General features: G+C 39.0%; 3 protein-coding genes and 1 long non-coding RNA gene across 4 annotated transcripts; 1 reads left to right on the plus strand and 3 right to left on the minus strand.

Moving 5' to 3' along the window:
• Positions 1 to 3,695: 3,695 nt before the first annotated feature.
• On the minus strand, positions 3,696 to 4,484 carry LOC104242190 (uncharacterized). Its single transcript, XM_070170479.1, has 3 exons — positions 4,430 to 4,484; positions 3,982 to 4,384; positions 3,696 to 3,822 (listed from the first exon to the last, which is right to left on the minus strand). Exons 1-3 carry the CDS (start codon positions 4,482 to 4,484, stop codon positions 3,696 to 3,698), a joined length of 585 nt encoding a protein of 194 aa, XP_070026580.1.
• A 1,850-nt stretch (positions 4,485 to 6,334) lies between these two features.
• On the plus strand, positions 6,335 to 9,748 carry LOC104242187 (uncharacterized). Its single transcript, XR_714928.2, has 2 exons — positions 6,335 to 6,462; positions 9,148 to 9,748. It is a non-coding gene; the product is annotated as an uncharacterized lncRNA (long non-coding RNA).
• Positions 9,749 to 14,389: 4,641 nt separating this feature from the next.
• On the minus strand, positions 14,390 to 14,731 carry LOC138888590 (uncharacterized). The gene has a single exon (XM_070170480.1). It carries the CDS (start codon positions 14,729 to 14,731, stop codon positions 14,390 to 14,392), a length of 342 nt encoding a protein of 113 aa, XP_070026581.1.
• A 726-nt stretch (positions 14,732 to 15,457) lies between these two features.
• LOC104242188 (phenylalanine--tRNA ligase alpha subunit, cytoplasmic-like) lies at positions 15,458 to 23,540 on the minus strand. Its single transcript, XM_009797212.2, has 18 exons — positions 23,288 to 23,540; positions 22,550 to 22,672; positions 22,341 to 22,433; positions 21,614 to 21,670; positions 21,357 to 21,412; positions 21,149 to 21,241; positions 19,730 to 19,820; positions 19,570 to 19,607; positions 19,386 to 19,424; positions 18,658 to 18,734; positions 18,501 to 18,585; positions 18,307 to 18,403; positions 18,121 to 18,217; positions 17,356 to 17,427; positions 17,115 to 17,181; positions 16,914 to 17,039; positions 15,954 to 16,008; positions 15,458 to 15,871 (listed from the first exon to the last, which is right to left on the minus strand). Exons 1-18 carry the CDS (start codon positions 23,432 to 23,434, stop codon positions 15,821 to 15,823), a joined length of 1,464 nt encoding a protein of 487 aa, XP_009795514.1. The 5' UTR covers positions 23,435 to 23,540; the 3' UTR covers positions 15,458 to 15,820.
• Positions 23,541 to 23,551: the final 11 nt, after the last annotated feature.

Genomic DNA, 23,551 nt, shown 5'->3' on the forward strand with positions numbered 1-23,551 from the left:
CGGCGCACCTCGTTTATTTTAAGGACTGATCCTAAAACGACTATGATTTTTCTAATTATTCTTGTCTCTAAAATAAAGAAAAAAATCCTAATTAATAACGACTATATTTGAGGTCAATGGATTCACGCTACTTGAACTGTCAGCCAGCTTGGGCCTGAAGCACAACCCGTTTAAATGGACCAAAATCCAGGCACACACGAGAGCAAGCCAGTCTTAGGCCTGAGCCCAGGTTTACACGAGCGTTTAATTAAAACCAAACTTGGGCCGCCTGAAATGCATCGGAGCCCAGTCCATCTAAGCTTTGATCGCCCATTCAAAATGAATTTCAAGTATTCATGGACAGCTTCAAGTTACTCGTATTTCACCATTTACAACAAAGGAAAAACGTGATTCACCTATTCAGATTGATGAAACAACTAACCTTTCTGATTTCAGCTTAAAGCTCATATTATTTCTACTTATCTTTTGATGAGCTATTGGATACTATTAAGGTGAAAGAAAGCATATATTGAGAATGTTAAATCAATGCTCAAATGATTCAGGGTTTCATGCAAGTTTACTGTCAGTACATATGAGAATTCGAGGACTCGAAGTGATTTCCTATTTCAACTGCCTTCTGACTTTAATAATCAAATTATCAGGAACAAAATTAAACTAGCCAAAACTGAAGGATAATTTCAGCTCACATTACTACAGTTCGAGAACTCTATACTAAATATACAAACTAAGTTAGCTACAGCTAATTTCATTCCACACTCATCAATCTAACCAATTAACAAACACGAGATCCTTAAGCTGACTGACAGTCACTTGCAACATATAATTCAGATTAACCTAGGGCAATCCCAATTAACGGTCCACATTATTACAACCCAGTCTATTGCTCAAATCAATACCATCTTAATCAACTAGCAACAAGTAATAATTTAAACAACTTAAACTATATCAAATAGCATCCAAAGTGCAGAGATCTGGTAGCAATTTTCATTTCAACTTCAACTTGGAGTTACATGGAAGCAAATCAAGGAAGTGTACCTAGAATTGGAACAGAAATAAAGTAGAAGAAAGATCAGCAGCAGCAGTAATACGAGCAGCAGTTCACAGCAGCAATTTGAAGTTCCAAACAACCACAAACAGACTCAACCGAGCTAGAGTCAAGCCAAGATTCAAGCTTTCCAGTCTTTAAGCTTTAGAAACTGATTTTTCAAGACCCTCTCTAACTGATTAAAGACTCTCAAAAGTGATCTCTGAAACTTGAAGCAGAGAGTTTTAAAACTGTTTATGATTCTTAGGGAGCTCGGACTGCTGGCTGAGATTTTGACAAGTTAATTAGGGTAATGAAACAGTAAAAGCTCTCTCAACTCTCTCCCTTAAGGTCTGCCTAAAAGAAAAACCCAAGACAGACTCCAAAAAAAAACCCCAAAGACATACCAAGAAAAAGGATCTTTTACCCTGTCCAAAAAAATCTCTCTTTTAATTCTGTCCAGACCCCTATTTTATACCAAACACTGACCTTGCCCCCCTATCAAAAGCGCTCAGGCAGAATCCCCCCACTAATTCTGCCCATGATCTTCTTTTTCAATTCCACTAGAGTCCCTTCTTCCCATTATCCCTTGTCCTTTCCTTATTTAAATTCAAATAGGTATGGGCACCTATTTCTTAATCCATTTCCTTTAAACATTACCCTACCATTATGTTTTGTTCCCCATTAGCACTTAAACAATTCATTAGTTTAATGGTATTTTAGTACTCATTGATAGACCACTAAACCTTTTCAAGTTTTGAATCCTAAATTACCCCTGAAACCCTTGTGATTCACTGCCCTACTCTATTAGCTATAGCCAATTCATCTAATGAGGAAAACTAACAGTTGACTAAACTAATTCCTAGCTAATCACTGCAATACTAAGGTTGGATATAAACCAAAGTCATATTGATACTAAACCTCAAACTCAACAGAATATGATCATGCTTCAAATCGTCAAATTCAATAACAGTTCGTACTCAAAACCTAACCCAAACCGAACAGAGTTGAAACAAGGATGAAGGGTTCACTAATCAAAATAGCAATTAGGTTGACATGAAAGATTAACTACACACGGAATGATCTACACCATGAATTAATCCAAAACGAAAGAGGTATGAAACATAATTCATATATGTACAAATTGACACATAATGCAGAACAAATCTGACCAATCCAACCATTCTGAACCAAATTCATAAAAGAAAAGAGTAGAGGAAAGCAGTAATCGGAGTAATACTGAACATAAACATAAAACAAACAACAAAACTCACCGGATAAACTGGGAATCAACCTTGGCACCTTAACTTTGAAATCGAACTCCCATTTTGGATTTGAGATTGAAATGGACCTTAATCGAATGTTCTCAACTGGGAACATACGACTAAGGTTGATTGCAACCTCAATTTTGTCCAATTTGCATTAAAACTGGAGTTTTTTTTAGGGCTCGTTCATTCGAATTAAAATTCGAAAAGTTCCAGCTTGATTCGAACGAAAGTGGTGTTAGATTAGGGACGAGGGAGGTTGGGTGGTCGAGTGGTGTTACTCTGGGGTTAATTAGATGAACTAGGGTTCTGGTCCGATTTTCGATATAATATTTGAAACAAACGGCTGGGATTCGAGGGACAAGGGTTAGGGGTTTGTAACGAGGAGGTCGAGGGGAATCAGTGGTGTAAAGATGGAGTCGTTTGGACCACCGGAACTGCCGTGAGGCGATTTCCGATGGGCGGAGCACGGTGGTAAGGGGTGGAGCATGTTTGGTCTCTGAAGAGAGATGGGTGAGGGGGAGAAGGTTCTGAGAGGGGTGGGGTATGTTTGGCAAAATATATACTGGGGGTGAAATTAGATCTAGATCGTTCGATCAAACGAGATCAATGGCTTGGATTATTTGATTAATTTGAACGACGTCGTTTATTAGGCTTAGAGGCTGGATCGGGTTTAAGGGGAGTCGGTTCAGGGTCGGGTTGAATGGGTACTGGGTTGTATCTTAGCCGTTGGATGTGAGGAATGGAAGGTTGAGATTGGTTAACACTGAAACGACGTCGTTTGAGTCGTCTTTGAGGCCTGAATTGAACGGACCGGGTATGGTCTGGGTTTTGGGTTGGTTTTAGTTAGGTATTAGGTGTATTTATGTTTGGGCTTGGGATTTAAATGGTATTTTAGCCCAATTTTGATTTCCCCTCTCTTTCATTAGTCATTTTCATTTTCTTTTCTTCCAAATTAAAGCTAAAATCCTAATTAAATTTTAAAAAACCTAATTATCTTAAAAAATATTAATTAACTTTAAATAATACCTATCACAAATAATTAAACACCAAATTAAAAGAAAATAAATCACAAAATTTGACATTAAACACTAATAATGCACAAATACGTTATTTTTTGTGAAGTTTTCATTTTTGTAAAACAACAATTTACTTAATTAATGTAAAAATGTAAAACTAAATTCTAAATGCAGATGCTATATTTTTGTATTTTCAATGCATTAATAAGATTAAAAAAATGCATAAAATATGCAAACAATCAGGAAAATTGCATAGTAATTCCTAGAATAACACATAATTAAAGAAAAGGACCTAATTTTGAGAATTCTTTTAGAGTAATTCATGTGAGACAAAAATCATGTACTCACAGACATCGCCTTCCCTATTCTCCCTTCCACCACCCTCTCTCAAACTTTCATGGTATGACTTAGTAACTTGATACCCCTATAGTTGTTACAATTCTGAATATTCCCTTTGTTCTTGTACACCGAAACCATTGTACTCCACCGACACTCATCAGGCATCCTCTTCGTTCTGAATATAACATTAAACAGCTTAGTCAGCCACTCCAAGCCTGCTCTACCCGTATATTTCCAAAACTCTACTGGAATCTCGCCTGGTCCGGTCGATTTGCCCCGATTCATCTTACCCATCGCACCCACGACCTCCTCAACCTCAATACTCCTACAATACCTAAAGTCGCGGTGGCTCTCGGAGTGCCCCAATTTCCCTAACACGACGCTTCCATCCCCCTCTTCATTCAAAAGTTTATAAAAGTACGACTGCCATCTTTGCTTAATCTGGGCCTCTTCCATCAATACTTGACCTTCCTCGTCTTTGATGCACCTCACTTGATCTAGGTTGAGAGACTTCTTCTCTCTCGTTTTGGCCAGCCGAAATAACTTCTTGTCCCCACATTTGCCCCTAAGTTCCTCATACAGCCGACCAAATACAGCAGTCTCAGCCTCTGTGATAGCTAATGTTGCCTCTTTCCTAGCCTCATGATATCTTTCTCTGTTCACTCTCCTCTGATCCTCGTCGGTTATCTCTACTAACTTAAGGTAAGCCGCTTTCTTGGCTTCCACTTTACCTTGTACTATGTCATTCCACTACCAGTCACCTCGGTGCCCGCCAGAGTAACCTTTCGAAACTCCCAACACCTCTCTCGCTGCCTCCCTTATACAGTCTGTCGTCATCGTCCACATAGCGCTAACGTCCCCCCACTCTTCCAGGCACCCATATTCGTCAGCCGCCCCTCTAACTCCCGCGCGTTATCCTTAGACAAAACTCCCCACCTGATCCTCAACTAAGCCCGTACAAACCTCTTCTTCCTCTTCATCAAGATACCAACGCCTATCACCATGAGCCTATGTTGAGTCGCGAGGTTCTCACTCGGGATCACCTTGCAATCCTCGTACAACCCCCTATCACACCTCCTGAGGCGAAGATAGTCAATTTGAGTCTTAGCCACCATACTCCGGAAAGTAACCAAATGTTCCTCCCTCTTCGGAAACATAGAGTTCATGATCACCAACTCAAAAGCTCTAGCGAAATCCAACAATGAAGTACCACCCCCCTTCCATCACCAAAGCCAAAACCACTGTGCACCTCACCATAGCCACCAACAGACGACCCAATATGACCATTGAAATCCCCTCATATAAATAACTTCTCCGTAGGCGAATACCCCCCCCCCACCACCTCATCTAACTCCTCCTAGAAACGCCTCTTAACCTCCTCGTCCAAGCCCGTTTGTGGTACGTAAGTGCTAATGACATTCAGAGTGCCCCCTCCAACTACTAACTTAATCGCCATCAATCTGTCTTTCACCCGCCTAACCTCTACCACCAACTCTCTGAGCTCTCTATCCACCAAAATGCCCACTTCGTACTTGCCCTTCACGACTCCGGAGAACCACAATTTATACCCGTCTGCATTCCTCGTCTTCGATCCTACCCACCTAGTCTCCTGTACACACGCTATATTGACCTTCCGCTTTTGGAGAATCTTCGTCAGCTCTATAGACTTACCTGTTAATGTCCCTATATTCCACGGTCCAATTCTCAACCTACAGATGACCTTGTTCCCTTTACCCCTTTTGGCCCCAGTCCCACCCCCTGCCCCTTGCCCTACCCTCTCCTTACCCCCCCAATCTCCCCGAGAACATGACCCTATTCTGCCATTACAGACCACAAGCTCTATACCTACATAGGTCTAAAAATAAAGAAGAAAAAAACACCACACAGAACACCAAAGAGGGTAAGTAGTAACTACAAGCCCACTACTAGACTGACTAGACTAGTACGAAATACTACCGCAACAAAGTAATTAACACAGGAGACAAGAGAAATAGGAGGCAGGATGCACCAATTCCCACGAATAGAACCTGGATCTTTCGACTTAGTATACTCCCGATGCTGCGGAACCCCGGTGTATAGTTGCTGCTCTACTGCTTGTGCGTGTGCACCTCCCTACCGCCACCAAACAGCCACAAAAGTGATACCTGCAAAACATACAAACACCCACAGATCCAAGAAAAATACAGGTGGGTCGGACTGTCACCGTCACCAGCGGTAGAAAAATGTGAATTTGGTGACGACACACTTGAAGAAACGTCAATAGACAAGATTATCGTTTATTGACACTATAACAAGCAAGAAGATCATTTTCATTATTAAAACAAAAAATCAAAAGAGAAGAAAAGAAAGGAATTTTTTGCAACTGATGGATTTTCGCCCGACACAGAATATGGAAAAAATCCCAGAAATCAGTCCTATAGACGAACAACAAATTGAGATCAACTGAAAAAATTGAAAAGCGGTTTTCGAAAATCCTAATTCCAGAAGATCAAAATAGTAAAGAACGGAGGAGTTTGCTCATCGAAAACCATAGCGGCGAATAATAATAATATTCCTCTTATTTATAAGGGACAGTTGAGGAGCTTGGGGTCATCAGGGCATTTTCGGAAGACCGTAAATGTTTTGGCCTAAGGCACGTGCTAAACCCTACCTTAATTTTGACACGTTCCCTTACACCTCTCAAATGAACATCTATACTGCTTCCTCCGGCTTTGCACAGCCTCACTATTCATTTTCCCAGCTGCTCAACTCCTTTTCCAATTTCCTTTATCTCTCTTCCTGCACAGTTTATTTGCATTCATTGTACAGTTACAAGGTAAGTTTTACTTTCTTATTTTCTAATTTTTGGAATAGTTGTTGCTTAGAAATTATTTAAATTGGGTAAAACTATCAAAGCTATTACACACCAATTTTAAGTGGGAACTCAAACTGTTGTTTTAATTACTCTTCTAATGATCATGTTTGTGCGAGAAAAGCTCCTTCTTGATTTTTATTTGCTTTTGTATTTGAAATCTGGTCTTTTATGGTGGACTGTCATTTTAAAGTCTGGACCCTTTCTATTCTCTCGTTAGGAAAAAATTGAACTGGAGTTCCGTTTTATCTTTTGGAGTTTGGACCCCCCATCAAACTTGCATGGGTGTGTCAATTTACTCTACTGTGGTGATATTCCCAAAATTGAGTTAACCAACAAAAGACTGTTTAATTTTATTTCTGTTTGCTTCTTCTTATTTTCTGTTTCCTTCTCCATCTAAACACAGTAGCTGCTTGAGAGAGTGAGTGAGTGTGTGTGTGTGTTGGCAAAAGTGCAGGAGAGTGTTGTAGTGTGCCTATCGTTTAAGGGTTTTTAACTAAGGTTTTAGTCATCAAACAATTTGGTGTTTAAGTCCTCTGAAGCATACACAATTTATTGGAGCTTTTGCGTCTACAAGAGAAAATTAAAGTCACTACCATATAAAAAGAACAATTCTTTAGTATATCTCCTAAAGTTTTTGAATGTCATTGTTGTTTAATTAAGGAACAGGAGACTAAAACTGATAAGAAATAAATTAACGTTGTTGAATAGAATAACATACGAAAGGTATACAGTGGGCAAAAATTCAACGTACATATCAACTCTGAAGTAGAGGAAGATGTGAAATATAGGGTCCGTGTTAAATAATGTTAACTTCACAGGTACATATATGTTTACAGACTATTGAAAAGAAACAACTGCTACTTGAAGCAGATATTCAAATTTTCTTCCTTTTCATATGTTATTTAGAACTCAGTGTAATATGTTGGACTTCTTGTTCTTTATTTTGCCTGGTGTAATTATTAAAATCTATTCTTCCTGTTATTTGAAAACTCAGCTGCTTTTAGAATTTAGAGTAGAAATCACACGAAATTTTGGTTCTTCTACTTCATATAAAAAGAACAATTCTTTAGTATATCTCCTAAAGTTTTTGAATGTCATTGTTGTTTAATTAAGGAACAGGAGACTAAAACTGATAAGAAATAAATTAACGTTGTTGAATAGAATAACATACGAAAGGTATACAGTGGGCAAAAATTCAACGTACATATCAACTCTGAAGTAGAGGAAGATGTGAAATATAGGGTCCGTGTTAAATAATGTTAACTTCACAGGTACATATATGTTTACAGACCATATAAAAGAAACAACTGCTACTTGAAGCAGATATTCAAATTTTCTTCCTTTTCATATGTTATTTAGAACTCAGTGTAATATGTTGGACTTCTTGTTCTTTATTTTGCCTGGTGTAATTATTAAAATCTATTCTTCCTGTTATTTGAAAACTCAGCTGCTTTTAGAATTTAGAGTAGAAATCACACGAAATTTTGGTTCTTCTACTTCATCTATTTAATTTGTGTACTTAAAGAAGACGAATCTCAATAATGTGTGGTTGACCACTAAAAAATACGGCATTCTGTCAAGTTCAAAAGATTCCAACTGTAGTTGTTGGGGCAGAATGTAATGTTGTATTCCACCCTAAGGACAAGAACTTTTACTTCAATTAACATTGCCCATCGACGAGATTGAAATAACTAAAAAGAACAGAAAATGTAAGTACATACTGCCATGGTACATCTCCTGCAAACATCCAAGCTCTTTCTCTGTCCTGGTAAAATAATATAAAGTGCGTACCATTTTCGTCACAACTCTGATCTGCTGCATATAAAATTAAGAAGATAATTTCTTATAATAGGAGTGAACTTACATTTTGCAAACATTTGGATCAACCTGTTAGACAAGAGGGGTTGCTCTGATGGTAAGCAACCTCCACTTCCAACTAAGAGGTTGTGAGTTCGAGTCACCCCAAGAGCAAGGTGGGGAGTTCTTGGAGGGAAGAATGCCGAGGGTCTATTTGGAAACAGCCTCTCTACCCCATCGTAGGGGTAAGGTCTGCGTATACACTACCCTCCCCAGACCCCACTAGTGGGATTATAATGAGTTGTTGTTGTTGTTGTTGGATCAATCTGTTAATAAGGACTTGATAGGAATTATATAGCCTTAGATCAATTTTCCTTCCAATGGCTGCTGCCCATGTTAAGCTTCACATACATTGAGTTTCTTCGACCAATAACATAATTTTTAGTTATATCATTTGTGTTCCGGCCAGTAACTTGGTGATTAATCCCATGATGTGTTTCACATACATTGAGTTTTCTTCATTGAATTCCCTGTATGAGATATAAAAATAAATCTATTATAAGTGAAATTTATTTTATTGAGATTATCTTACTGTTAAAAGCATAAGGGTTTCTTACTTTGTCTATTTAAGACCAGTATCTACCTTTAAGTTTTTTCTTATTTTATGCTGCAACAAAAATTGAAACTGCATATTTTAACTCTTTATATTTTCCTGTCACATATCTATTATATAAGTGTTATCCTTTGTTTCCTTCTAACTTTTTATTCAAAATAATATAAGTATGAGAATAATAGCACCTTCCACAAAAGTTTGGCAGGTACTTAAAAAGAATGATCATTGTATTGTAGGTTGGTAAAGTGATTGGAGTTTTGACACTTTTAATCGTTAAATTTCCACATCAATGAATACTCAATAAAAAAGAAAACATGCTTGCATAATTACAGAAGTTGATGATAACAAGGCCAAACGATATGAAATGTATCACGATATGGACACGGTAGAAAAGAACGCACTTCTGTTGAAACATCGCCTAAAAAAAGGCACAACTAATCGTCTTCTTGCAATTCCAAATTCTGTCAATCCTGTTGAATCAACATTTGTAATTCAGAGTAATCTTGTTGTTGATGGTTTTATTATGCATATGTGCTACCTTCTACTTTCGCCAATTCGGATGATTTGTATTACAGACATGTGCTAAGACTTATTCTACTTTTGCATTTTTCATATCAGCTTGTTGTCATGGATATCAGGTAAAAACATTCTACTTCCTAAGATCACACAAACTATCAGGGACCTAATACAGCTTATAGAATTGCAACAGCAAGAAGAATTACATATTGATTTAGATACTTGCACAATATTGTTTTGATGTGTTTAATTCCTATTTGACATTTGATGCAACTTAAAAGTTAATCAATTATGTTCTTAGTTTTGCAACATATTGAATCAGATTGTGGTAATTGTTCAGATTTGTTTCACGATCAGCGAAGAAAAGTTTTTATACGTTAAATCAAAAACTAATAAGGTCTTGGGCCCGGGCTCAACCCGGGCTGCCTCCAACTAGTAGTAATAATACGATATTGTTGCTTTAAATTGTTTTAGCTGAGATTCAGTACGGTTTTAGGGTGTGGCAAGTGGATAATCACAAACATTTTACTAAAAAAACGTTATGAGAATATACACTTCCTTTTTACGGTAATAAAATATTTAAAATATAAAATTCCAACGCTACCTTGTATGATGTTGAGTAAAGTTTTTATGTAACACTCACCACTCAGTGCCACTCGTGTTCTAGTTTAATTGAGTTATATGTGATGACCCGTTATGTCATCATGCCATATAGGCGCTATTTGACATATATTAATGTCATGATCCGTGAGCGGAAGGAGCAGCCGCAAGGAGAGAGTTCGAGAATCGCATAGTTGGGTAAGATCGGATTATGTGGTGCTGTCACAAAACAAGCCATCCAACCTATCGAGAATGGCAATCAGTACGTGGATCTCACCATCAACAACAAGCTCGCTCGTGCAATGGTGGATACTGGAGCAACTCATAATTTTGTGACTGAGGCTGACGCAAAGAGACTAGAATTGAAACTTGCGCCAAACAACTCTCGCGTCAAGACCATGAATGTCGAGGTACAAAATGCTTATGGGGTAGCTAATGGAGTTGGTGTCAAATTGGAAACTTAGAAAGGTATGGCAAACTTTACCGTAACTGCTATGGATATCTTTGACAATATAATGGGGCAAGAGTTCTTTAGACATTGTCATACTTTGATCAACCCCTACCTATAATGTCTCTTGGTTATGGAGCGAGAAGGAGCTTGCATGGTACCTACAATGACTATGCCACACGGACAGATCCAAGCACAACTCTCAGCTATGCAGGTTGTCAAGGGCATCAAGAAGGGGGAGCCGACGTTCGTGGCAACCATTGCAAGTCTAGAGGAAGACAAGAGTTTTCAAGAGACACTGCCACCTTGCATAGAGGAGTTGCTTGAGGAAACAAAGATGTCATGCTCGAGGAGTTGCCTAAGCACTTGCCGCCTAGGCGAGAGGTGGATCACAAGATTGAGTTGGAGCTAGGGGATAAGCCAACCGCTTTTTCCGCATATCGTATGGCACCGCCCGAGCTAGAGGAGCTTAGGAAATAATTGAAAGAGTTGCAGGATGTTGGTAACATTCGCCCATCAAAGGCACCTTTCGGTGCACCAGTATTGTTCCAGAAAAAGAAGGATGGATTTTTGTGCTTATGCATAGACTATCGAGCACTTAATAAGGTCACAGTGAAGAATAAGTACTCGATATCGTTCATTTGCTAACTTGTTCGATAGACTTGGGAAAGCCAAGTACTTTGCCAGGGTGGTTCTTCGCAAGGGCTAGTATCAGGTTCACATTGCAGAAAGGGATGAGCCAAAGACAGCATGTGTGGCGAGATATGGAGCCTTTGAGTGGTTGGTGATACCCTTCGTTAACCAATGCACTGGCCACATTTTTCACTCTTATAAACAAGATTTTCCATCCCTACATTGATAAGTTCGTGGTAATATACCTAGACGACATAGTCATCTACAGCAACACCTTAGAGGAGCACATGGAGCACTTAAGGAAGGCTTTCCAAGTCTTGCGGGAGAACGAGCTATACACCAAGAGGGATAAATGCAAGTTTGCACAATCAAAGGTGCACTTCTTAGGCCATGTTATTAGCATTGGTGAGCTACGCATAGACGAGGCTAAGGTACGTGCTATCCAGGAGTGGGAGGAACCTACAAAGGTAATCGAGTTGAGATCCTTCCTTGGCCTTGTTAACTACTATCGTCGATTCATCAGTGGCTACTCTGCAAAGGCCGCACCATTGACTGAGTTGCTAAACAAGAACAAGCCATGGGGTTTGACGGAACATTGTCAAAAGGCATTTGAAGGCCTTAAGGTAGCTATGACAGAGGAGCCAGTGTTGGCGTTACCCGACTTTGCCAAGACATTTGAGGTGCGCACAGATGCCTCAAACTTTGCCATTGGGGGTATCCTGAAGTAGGATAAGCATCACATAAGTTTAAGAGCCACAAGTTAAATGAGACGGAGCGGCGTTACACGGTGCAAGAGAAGGAAATGACTGCCATTATGCATTGCCTTCGTACATAGAGACATTATTTGCTCGGATCGAGGTTCGTGGTCAAGATTGACAATGTGGCTACTAGCTAATTTCAGACGCAGAAGAAGCTCACACCAAAACAGGCAAGGTGACAGGATGTTTTGGCCGAGTTTGATTATGTGTTGGAGTATAAGCGGGGCAATGGTAACGTTGTAGCCGATGCTTTTAGCCGGAAAGTCGAGCTTGCTGCCATCACTTCAGCAAGTTGGGACATTCGCGAGGCTATAAAAGAAGTCATACAGCATGATCCAGTAGCCAAACAACTTATAGATTTAGCCAACTAGGGCAAGACGAGACATTTTTGGGTAGAAGATGACCTATTACTTACCACGAGTCGGCGGGTCTACGTGCCTAAGTTTGGAGACATTAGACGGCGGATCATAAGGGAGAGTCATGACATAATGTGGGATGCTCATGCAAGCCAACGTCGCACTAGGGCCTTGGTTGAGTCAGTCTACTATTGGCCACACATGCGAGATGACATAGAGTGTTATGTGTAAACTTGTCTTGTATGCCAGCAGGACAAGGTTGAGCAACAACAACCCGACGGACTTTTGTAGCCACTATCAGTTGCAGAGCGTCCATGGGAGAGTGTGACTGTGGCCTTTATCACTTGCCTACCGAAGTCTGACGGTTATGGTACTATTATGGTAGTCGTAGATAGATTTTCTAAATATGCTGCCTTCATGCCCGCCTCACCAAGTTGCACAGCCAAGGAAGCCACCAAACTATTTTTTAAGAACGTTGTGAAGTATTGTGGCTTACCAAGACATATCATTAGTGATCGAGACCCCCGTTTTACTAGGAACTTTTGGCGAGAGTTATTCGACATACTTGGCACGGAACTAGACTTTTCCACTAGTTTTCACCCACAGATGGATGGACAAACGGAACGGGTCAATGCCTTACTATAACGCTACTTGATGCATTATATAAGCGTACATCAGAAAGATTGGGCAAGGCTCCTAGACATCACCCAATTCTCTTATAACTTGCAGCGGAGTGAGTCCGCGGGGCGGACACCATTTGAGCTAGCCACAGGCCAACAATCACAAACTCCACATTCATTACCAGCCGTGTTCGAGGGAAAGAGTTTGAGGGCTTATCATATGGCCAAAGGATGGGAGGAAGAGCTTGACACTGCTACGTCCTACTTGGATAAGGCAGCTAAGAAGATGAAAAAGTTTGCGGACCGTAAGCAGCGTCCCACGGACTATAGAGTTAGGGACATGGTCATGGTGAAGTTTAACCCGAGACAGTTCAAGGCATTACGGGGCATGCATCAGAATCTGATTCGCAAGTATGAGGGGTCGTTTAAGATCGTTGCCAAGGTAGGCAAGATCTTATATAAGCTTGACATGCCATCATATCTTAAGATCTACCATGTCTTCCATGCCAGCATGCTTAAGCCATATCATGAAGACAAGGATGATCCAAGTAGAGGCCAATCAAGTCGAGCGCCAATTACTATCACCGCCTCGCATGATCAGGAGATTGAGGCTATCATTGATTACCAGGCTATGCGAAAACAAGGGCAGAAAGCCACCGCTATGTTCCTGTCCATTGGAAAGGGCAATCACCGGAGGAGGCCACGTAGGAACGATATGAAGACTTGTAGCAATTCAAAGATAAGATCTGAGAGTTTATGCAGCGTCATTGCGCTGTGGTCGTCGCAACATTAGGTGGGGGAGAGTGTGATGACCCGCCATGTCATCATGCCACATAGGCACCATTTGACATATATTAATGTCATGTGGAAGTTTATATAGGAGGAAGGCTAGCATTTGTGAGAAGATTCTAGAGATGTATGGACATTTCCTTAGGAAGACCCTAGATCCCTATAGATTTGCTAGGAAAGTTCTTAGAAGATTCTAGCTATGTAGAAAATTCTAGAGAAGGGACTTATTTGTAAATAATAAGGGACTTTTGTAATAATTAATATTTACACACTAGCCCCTAGGAGACTAGTATATAAAGGGGGTCATTCATTTCTATTCTCTTGTGTTCTTTCTACCATTCTCTTAGCGATCTTGAGTGTAGTAAGACTGACTTGGCATAGCAAGAACGTGAGCAAGTTTTGCAAGATCGTGAGCGAGTTGTCAAGTGTCGCACGTGTACTTAGTTAACGACTAAGGACGTGACATTTAACTGATAAATAACTCCAAATAGTACAATAACAACAAACCCAGTGTAATTCCAGAAGTGGGTCTGAGGAGGTTAGTGTTTATGTAGACCTCACCCAAATAGAGACGTTATTTCCGATAGACCCTCGGCTCAAGGAACAGTGAAAATAAAGCAACAAACAATAGTAATAACAATGTAATAGGGAAACGGAAGCGAATGACACAACATATAATAATAAAGAACCATGAATAAGAAAATATAAAAACAATACTAGTATTACTAGTAAGTCTAGGAGAAACTCACGGCTACCTGTCAACCTTCAACCATAATCCTCGACCTCCACACCTTCTTATCATGAGTCATGTCCTTAGTAAGCTGAAGCAATGACATGTTCTGCCTAATCACCTCTCCCCAATACTTCTTTGGCTTACCCCGACCCTTCCTCAGATCTGCCATGGTCAACCTCTTACACCTCCTGACCAGGGCGTCTATGTCTCTCCTCTTCACATGTCCAAACCATCTCAGTCTCGATTCCCGCAACTTGTCCTCCATAGAGGCCACTCCTACCTTTTCCCTAATAACTTCATTCATAATCTTGTCTTTTCTAGTATGTCCGCACATCCATCTCAACATCCTCATTTCAGCGACCTTCATGTTATAGACACGGGGCTTCTTGACGAGTCAACACTCAACCCCATACAACATAGTCAGTCTAACCACCACCATGTAGAACTTGCCCTTAAGTTTCGGAGGCACATTCTAATCACACGAAAACCCCAAAACGAGCTTCCATTTTATCCACCTCACTCCAATACAATGAGTAACATTCTCGTCAATCTCCCCGCTGCCTTAGATTATTGACCCAAGATACTTGAAACTATCTCTGTTGGGGATGACCTTAGTATGAATCTTCATTTCCACTTCTACTACATGCATCCCATTACTGAACTTACACTCCAAGTACTCTATTTTCGACCTACTCAACTTGAACCTTTAGACTCCAACGTTTGTCTCCAAACTTCCAACTTAGAGTTAACTCTGCAGCGCATCTCGCCAATCAGTACTATGTCATCAGCAAATAACATACACCATGACGCCTCTCCTTGTATGTGTGGCATCAATACATCCCAACGCTAGGGCAAACAAATAACTCCAAATAGTTTGTCCAGTTATAGATTGTCTCAAACAAAGTTTAGTGAATGAATTAAACGTCTAGTTCCTGCGGATGGTCTTTTTTAACCAAAGTGCTTTGTAGTTCAAAAAGTTAGAATATTTTTCACATAGTTTACCGTTTTGAGAGTTGAATCATGTAATCACGGGGTCATAATTCAATAGAACTCCTTGACAAAAGAAGGGGGGGGGGGGGGGAATCATACAACGTCACACGTAAGCTTTCCGGATATTATTCGAAACTACAATCACCTTGCTGACATCAAATTTTCAAAAGTATACATAATAAGATATTCAAAAGTACTGTAAGGGGATTAAATGAGCCCAAATCCAGTTATAGCATCAAACAGAATACAGCTCAATCAATTTGATTAATCTTCACATTTGTATCAATAACCTCATGTGTAGGTAGATAAATCAAACACCTTCTACAAGAATTACCAGCGAGAATTTTCCCACTATGTAAAGAAAAGATATCAACTAGCTGCCCCTGCAGAAAAATTTATCTCAATACCATCAAGAATATCTGACATGTCATAGAATGGATGCGCAATTCAAGAATGATTTGTGTTACTAAAGCCCAAGCCGGCATATTGGATTTCTTTTGATGAGACCTATATCCACCTGCAAAAAAACAACAGGAAGGTCAAACATTGGCAGTGCTGAGAAATCATACCACAACTAAATGAAGTAGAGCCAATTATACCTTAGGACCAAAAAGATCTCTGATATTGTCAATCCCGTAGAGAATCATGGTGGGCCTGGTGCACGAAGACGAGCAAAATAAGCTTCCGCCAAACATGAACATAATTTTATTATATGGAATGTGCAATATAAACAGTGCAATTTAAGCATAAATAGAAAAAGATCTTACACCACCCATCAGATTTTTCAAATAATAGATACATCCTTGTCAACAAATCAACCCACGTGCAAGCAAAAAACTTTCATCTAAACCAACAAAGAGACCATCTACCCTACCACATGACTACTCAGCCACAAACAGCTACTCAGGCCACTACAAACTACCAACCCATAGTTGTTCTTGTTCTCTCTCTCTCTCTCCATTCTCCCCTGCCCCTTCTTCTCTTTCTAAGACATTACCAAGACCTGCAAGCAACTGTGCAGCAACTATAACAAAGCCAAACGACTTACAATCTCTGCCAACTAGCACGAATTGCGCCAAGAGTAGCAATAATCAGTTCAGAAACTATTGCAATCATTGCACGAGAGCACCTTAGTCATAGAGGCTTTAAATATTTGCAGCAGAAAACAATTTGTGTACTATTAAAACCAAACTGACACCTTCTTCTTCTCTTGGGAGCTACTTTCAATATGCCACAAATCTCTCCTATTTGCTATTAAACACGTATATGATCCAACATTTCTATTTGATTTGAACTATCACATGTTTGCACAAATAAGATGAAATATAGGTGCAAAATTAAACTTTTAACACTTTCTTGCTACAGTCAATGCTATCAAATAGTATGGATAAAGAAAACAATGCAGAAGTGTGGTTTTACTGTGGTTATCAGTTGTTAATAACTAATAAGTTCAAACATGAAAACAACTCTCAACTCCATCAATATCACCAGCAACATAAGTACACAGAATTAGTTTTAATTTATAAATAAGAACATGATGCTACTAACGGTTCGTATACCTCTCAAGGGAAAGGCCCCAGGCAATAACCCGAACATCTTCTGGCAGCCCCATAGGAAGCAGCATTTCAGGCCTAAACATACCAGAATTCCCAACTTCCACCCATTTCTTTAAGCCTTCATGGTAGCTGACAAAACAAAAGGATATGAAATTAGTGCTGAGTTGAAAATTTGTTCATTCGCGTCAAATATACTACTACAACCTGAAAATTTCCATGCTGGGCTCAGTATAAGGATTATATGCAGGTTTGAACCGAAGCTTGGACATTCCTGTAATTAGAAGAAGAAAAAGTTAACCACTAATTTGCCCTCTCAAAATTACAAGAGTTAGACATGATATCACTGCAAGCTTTATCTTTTGTATGAAACCCAAGACTTGATGCAGACATTTCTGTACCAAAAATTGAACATAAGCAAGAATACAGCATAGTGTTGGTTGGTCACCTAGACGAGCAAAGAAGTCATGAAGAACACCAATCAGGTCACCAAGAGTAAGTCCACGATCACATATTAAGCCTGGAATGAGAAACCATGACAATAAGTTCATGCAATTGTTAACACGAATGGGATGCAGATAAAGAACAAGACAGAGATAAACAATTACCAAACACATCACAGCTTCATGCAGTATTATGTTTGAACATGAAAAGATATTTTGACATGGCCTATTACTGTACAGAATTTACACAGATATAATGTTTCAGAAGTGTATACTAAAAAACACTCAGGCTTCTTCTAATGCCAGTATCAAACTCAACTTATAAGAGATCAACATGCTTTCAGGCTGATAGCATGCCAAGAAAGTTAGCAGACTTCCAGTTAAGAAATAGGGGAAGGAGTGAGGATGGATGCCAAATGCAATGGCCTTCTGCTTTTTGTATGACACCTATAACATAATTATAGAGGTAGTCTGCACTGTACAGTCACTCAGTAACTCATATAACATCCAACATGAAAAAGGGCAGCCCGGTGCACTAAGCTCCCGCTATGCGCGGGGTCCGGGGAAGTGCCGGACCATAAGGGTCTATAGTACGCAGCCTTAACATCCAACATGAAATCCTAAAAATAACACAAAAGTGAACTTGATAATTGAAAAATATACAATACAAAACAAATAATATCAGAAGTCTTTGAATTATTGGGAAAAATATATAACACAGAATCCGGAAAATACGGATGCGACACAAAATTGTATAACAAATTGATAACCTTCTATCTGGTGAAATTCAGCAAGATGTGTCCGATCAACTGCTTCATTTCTGAAAACACGATCAATAGAATAGTATTTCTTGGGGGCAAAGGGCTTCTGCAATAAGATGTTATACACTTAATAAAAAATTCACTGCGTAATATATGCATGAAATTATGATAATGAATATGTTGAGCGATTTCAACCTGAGCTAATGCACACAACATTCTTGACGAAACAGCAGTAGTGTGTGTCCGCAAAAGATTCTTGTTTGCTTCCTCTCTTTTCCAATCATACCCATATCTAAGCAAGAAGCACGATTATATACTCTGTACAGGGATGTGAAACCTTGACAAGCATGGGTGAGATTGAATTAAGTATTGGCAGTATTATACCATACCCCCTAGACTGGTAACCACCAGATTCATGAACTTGTTTTACCCGCTCAACATACTCTTCTGGCAGCATCTTTGTAGTGGAAGGGACTACAAAAGTCAAACAAATAGTTCATTAAATGAAACTCAGATGAAGCGGATAAAATGTAAAGTCAAACTAACCTTTCAAAAAGAATGTATCATGGGAATCACGGGCAGGGTGCTGTTGTGGCTGGAAGAGTGCATCGAAGTTCCAAAAACTGCAAATATAACCAGCCACATTGACGTATACTTCTTTGACAAGGATTAAGACAAAAGCTAATCCTCGCAACTTTTACTAAAGGAAGAACATGACAGTGCACAAATCATTTGAGCTTTATATACATCAGAGAAGAATTACACATAAATGGTATACGATGGCAAGTGAACTTATATGGCTTACCATCATTTGAGCTTGAAAGCTCATGAATGTTCAATAGATATATTTTACCATCTATGTTCAATAATTTTGATTGTTTACCATCAGAAGCTCATGAACGTTCAACATGAAAAATAGTATTTAGCAAATTGCTTTACAGCAGAAATAGATAATGTACTTTGAGACTGTGTTATGTACTCGGACATTTAGCAAGTAAAATGACAATAGCCAAAACCTATATCTCTGATGGAGGATAAAGTAGGATTTGATTCAAGATATTTACACATCAACCTCGCGATGAAAGTGTTGGTCGGCTCCATTAACTTGGACAAAAGGAAAAAAAAAACAAAGAGATGCGCCATTTTCCTAGGCAAGTTATTTCATACAACCTGAAAGATTTTTCCTTTAGGAATTCCAACTGTTCCATCAATTATGACTGGCTCACTTGTATTTATGACCAAGGAAAAAGCTAACAATAGACATGATAGCTTACCTGCTTTCGACATAGTTATTTGTTGGCATCTCCTCAAACCTGCATTCAATGAAAACAGTTACAGTCCACTACGGAGAATTTACATATATATAACTGAATATATACATGGACACATTCATCTACACACAATCATGCATATACAGCCTCCATATATAGACACAGGAAAAATGTCAATTAGTCCTACCCCATATTAAGAAAAATCATTTGTATCTGCCGCCTAACCTGCAACAAGATGGTATGATTTCATTAACACATGAGGGAAGGCAATTTGGCTTCGGTTAACAGAATAAATCAATTTAAAGTGACAAGAATAACCAATAATGAGAAACGGGACAAAAGCATGCCTTAAGCAATGGATGAAGATGGCCACCTTCAACTGGCTGACCTTTTGCACTGAAGTTATACTCCTTAAATTCCAATTCCTTCCAGTCACCCCTTCAAAGGAACAAGCAACATATATTGATCAGAAAATAAACCCAATGCTTCATCCATCATGGAAATAGCGGACTCCTACTTGGTGAATTACTGATATATAAATCAATTTGTATGTTGAAACTTGAAACAAACATTAACTACTCAGAAACCATCTGAAAAATGCTACATATTGCAACATTTCCCATTTACCCAGCCCATGAATTTCTTTTTATTTTTATTTTACGATGATGGTGTTCCGGCCAGCTTAAGCACACCTCCATTATTCCACAGAATACCTCCCACCAGCACGGGTACCACGTTACTCTGCAACCAGCACAGAATATTTTCTTATGCCTCGCTGCGATTACCCAGCCCATGAACTTTTTTGTAGATTTTTTCTTCAGATCGTATAAAATGCCAAAACTCCTTTCAGCTTAACATAAAATAATAAAACCACGATCATAAACACACTCACATGCATATACTCTACCTCCATCCCATTTTAATTGATTAGGTTCAATTCCAGATGGTTTTTTAAGGAAAACTCTGTCTACTATTGGATTAATGTATTGACTCAACAACAATAACACCGCATGTTTTGTGATTTACAACTAAAATTAGAATTAAATTAATTTTTATTTTCTCAAGTGGACTCTTACACTCCTTAAGTAAACTATAATGTGTTACATTAGCTTACCTTACTTTATAAAAAAAGATATTACATAGCATTGGGGTTTATATAGGTTATGGAACAATTAGTCTATGCCTAGACCTACATACAAAACAAAAATGGCTATAGCTCCAGCCAGGTAATGGGATATGTTATAACGAAAGAGTCCGGCTAGGGCTAGAATTGGGCTCAGCTTTAGACCCATCACCCACCCTGCGGAGTGGCCTATCCGATTATAGCAGTACTCATGGTATGTAGTCCAATGCAAATTCAGCAAGTAATATAAAGAGATCCAAAATTTGTACTTGGAAAAGAAAGTGTCCGAGCTTGAAAAAATTCCAAACTGAAAAACATGCTCAAACTGCCTAGCAATTGATACAAATTCCCTATTCAGGCATATTCAAAAGCTTTTGGTATTGCAAACTGTCACATGGCTGAAGAGACCTAGCTATCTTTTAATGAGGTTAATCCTATTATATTGACACCTGTTCTGAAATAAACAAGAAATGGAAATATTTTTCAGTGCAAGTTCCAAGCCAGACCTTATTTAGCTCGAGCAGCAACAAAAAGTCATCCATCATCAAGGAAAACAGCTCCATCAATTAATTTATTGAGCATTTACTAAAAGTAAATCCCAATATTATTTATTCTTCCCAGAGAAAATAAGTCAGAAAGTTACCTCTGTAGGTTTTCACGAGTGAGATCAGTTGCGGCTCTTTTCCTTTTAGGAGCATAGTTAGGACCTTTTCTCACTGAGTTTCCTTTCCAAACCCTAAATAAGCAGCAATAAGAAATATATTGAAGAACCAGCATTTGACCATGTATATAAGATTACATCTTGTAAACATCAAGTGCTGGAGAAAGGATATCGAAGAGTAGATAATTACTGCTGACTTATTAGCTTTCGGCGCTTTAGAGCATCAATATCCTCCTGATTGACAGCCTGCAGTGCATTGCTTGTTAAAGACAAATCGATTAAGTGCATTGCCATTAGAGACAATTTGATTTAACTATAACAAAGTCAAGTAATGACAAAACCATAACTGGTCTTCTGTGTGGGAGGAGAGCCAATAGTAAAGATGACGGGCAAGTAAAAGGTGAATGGTTGGGGAATAAGATGATCGCTGATAACAAATTTATATACCTCGCCATTTTGTATCCTCAAGAGTGAATCTTTAACTTTATCATCAGCGTGGTGGACCTGCAGGAAGTCACAAATAGGCTAAACAGTGGATCCCTGTAAGAGGTATTAAAAGAAGCACATGTAGATGTCACCTTTCACTTGCTGCCTCTACGCTGTAGTTCACAGAGACCTTATTCAGCAGATAAGGAAAGAAACCATAACACAAAAGAAGCCCCGTGCATTAAATTGAGCTAGATGGCAAACAATAAAGAGGAATAAAACATAGAAGGAGAAAACAGAAAATTCCGAAACCACCACAAGGGAAGTTGGGGGAGAACTACAAGTGAACAGTGCTGAATGTAGGCTAGCAATGGCACTTTTTTCGCTAAAGATCTGGTACTAAGCAAGTAATAAGGGCTTTTTCAGGCCTTCATCATCATTCTGAGGCATGAGCGGCGAGACTCCTGATTATTTGGCTATCCTAAGCGAGAGCCAGAGAGGACCAAGGAATAGATAAACTGATTCATCAATTTGGCAAGATAACAGGATGGAACTAGTCCATTTATCTCCGCTCCTTAACAACGGAATAAAAAGAATTTACCAAAAAGAAGAAAATTTTGTTTGAGGCAAGGGTTGGAGCAAAGGTACAGTTTTTCATCAAATTAAAAGATGCAGTCATAATGAAGGATGAGATATTAGAAATACAGAGGAGGATGAGCAATACACTCTTAAGTGTTTGCCACTGTACCTTCCTTGAAACTTGAGTCTTTGCCATCTCCACCCACTTGTTCTTTATAGCTTGCTGGCAACCAATTTTATAAACTGCAGGATCCAACTTTTTCTGCATCCAGATTAGCATTCATGAAATGGCACATGAACATCAATTAGTAAAATCACTTAACTCCTTTTTGATAGACAGAAAATGAACAAGCGACTAAAAACAAGAATAATCTGTACCTGCAACTCCTCCCGCGCAATTCCTTCTGGTGGTACTGCTGAGAAAAGCTGAAATTCTGGAGAACCTACGGAAGCATAGGTTTTCCCCTCTTCAGTAAGCACCCATCTCTCTCTCCTAATATCCTGCACAATTCAACAAAATCAAACATTGCTTCACATTAATGAAAGGTGTTTCCAGATGTTTTATACATAAAAAATACTATTAGAAAATAGCCTTGTTCACTTTATGCAGAGTGTAGGATAAACCAGGGGCGGAGCTATAGCAGCCGAAGGGTGGTAATTCAATTGAACACCATTAGCGAATTTTCTGACTTCGACACTGGAATAAACTACAATATAAAATTTTCCTCAACTTGCCCGTGGTCCAGGACAAGTTAGCTATCTATTTACTTCAAACAACATGCTTCTTCTTTTTCCTATTCAAATTTGAAGATGTCAGTGCAAATCTTGAGTAATTGAATGAATCAAGGTCAAATAGGACAGAAATCAACTAATTTGGCATTGAGGCATATTTATTGTTACAATAACTGCACACTAAACCAACAAACGTTAATTACTAAGCAAAAACCTAAGTCGGAAAATTGCTTTTTTTTATTCATTTGCACTTCCGAAGAGGATTCATTGCTGCAGGATCAAACTTGAATACTAGTAGTAGTATTTTAATATTCTACAAACAAGAATTGTCAAGAAAAATTGAAAAGAACTGCAAAATAAAAAAGAGACGAAGTACGCAAGCACCTGAGCATCAACAAATCTAAAACCATTGAGGCTGCGGATAACATTGACAATCTCCTCGTGGAGGAATCCATGTTGTTCAGCAAATTTAAAAGAATCTGAAATCTCCTCGTTCTTTTCAAGAAATTCGAGTATAGCGTCTTCCGCCATCTTCTCCCTAGGTTTTTGCTGTGTAACAATGGGTGTGGGTTCAGCTGTCTAGGAATGGGTTTTGGAGAAGAAGAAAATGGGGTAAAACACCAAACTAGTCCTTGCTGTATACAAATG

The sequence above is a fragment of the Nicotiana sylvestris genome, chromosome 3 (assembly GCF_000393655.2).
Source record: "Nicotiana sylvestris chromosome 3, ASM39365v2, whole genome shotgun sequence".
NCBI lineage: Eukaryota > Viridiplantae > Streptophyta > Magnoliopsida > Solanales > Solanaceae > Nicotiana > Nicotiana sylvestris.

Coding starts and splice junctions, on each gene's coding strand:
- LOC104242190 (XM_070170479.1), bottom strand. CDS start 4,484: ATGACGACAGACTGTATAAGGGAGGCAGCGAGAGAGGTGTTGGGAGTT. Junction 4,385..4,429: donor GGTGTTGGGAGTTTCGAAAG/GTTACTCTGGCG, acceptor GGAATGACATAG/TACAAGGTAAAGTGGAAGCC. Junction 3,823..3,981: donor GAGAGCCACCGCGACTTTAG/GTATTGTAGGAG, acceptor TGTTATATTCAG/AACGAAGAGGATGCCTGATG.
- LOC138888590 (XM_070170480.1), bottom strand. CDS start 14,731: ATGAAGGTCGCTGAAATGAGGATGTTGAGATGGATGTGCGGACATACT.
- LOC104242188 (XM_009797212.2), bottom strand. CDS start 23,434: ATGGCGGAAGACGCTATACTCGAATTTCTTGAAAAGAACGAGGAGATT. Junction 19,821..21,148: donor ACTCGTGAAAACCTACAGAG/GTAACTTTCTGA, acceptor GTTCCTTTGAAG/GGGTGACTGGAAGGAATTGG. Junction 18,586..18,657: donor TGATACATTCTTTTTGAAAG/GTTAGTTTGACT, acceptor TGACTTTTGTAG/TCCCTTCCACTACAAAGATG.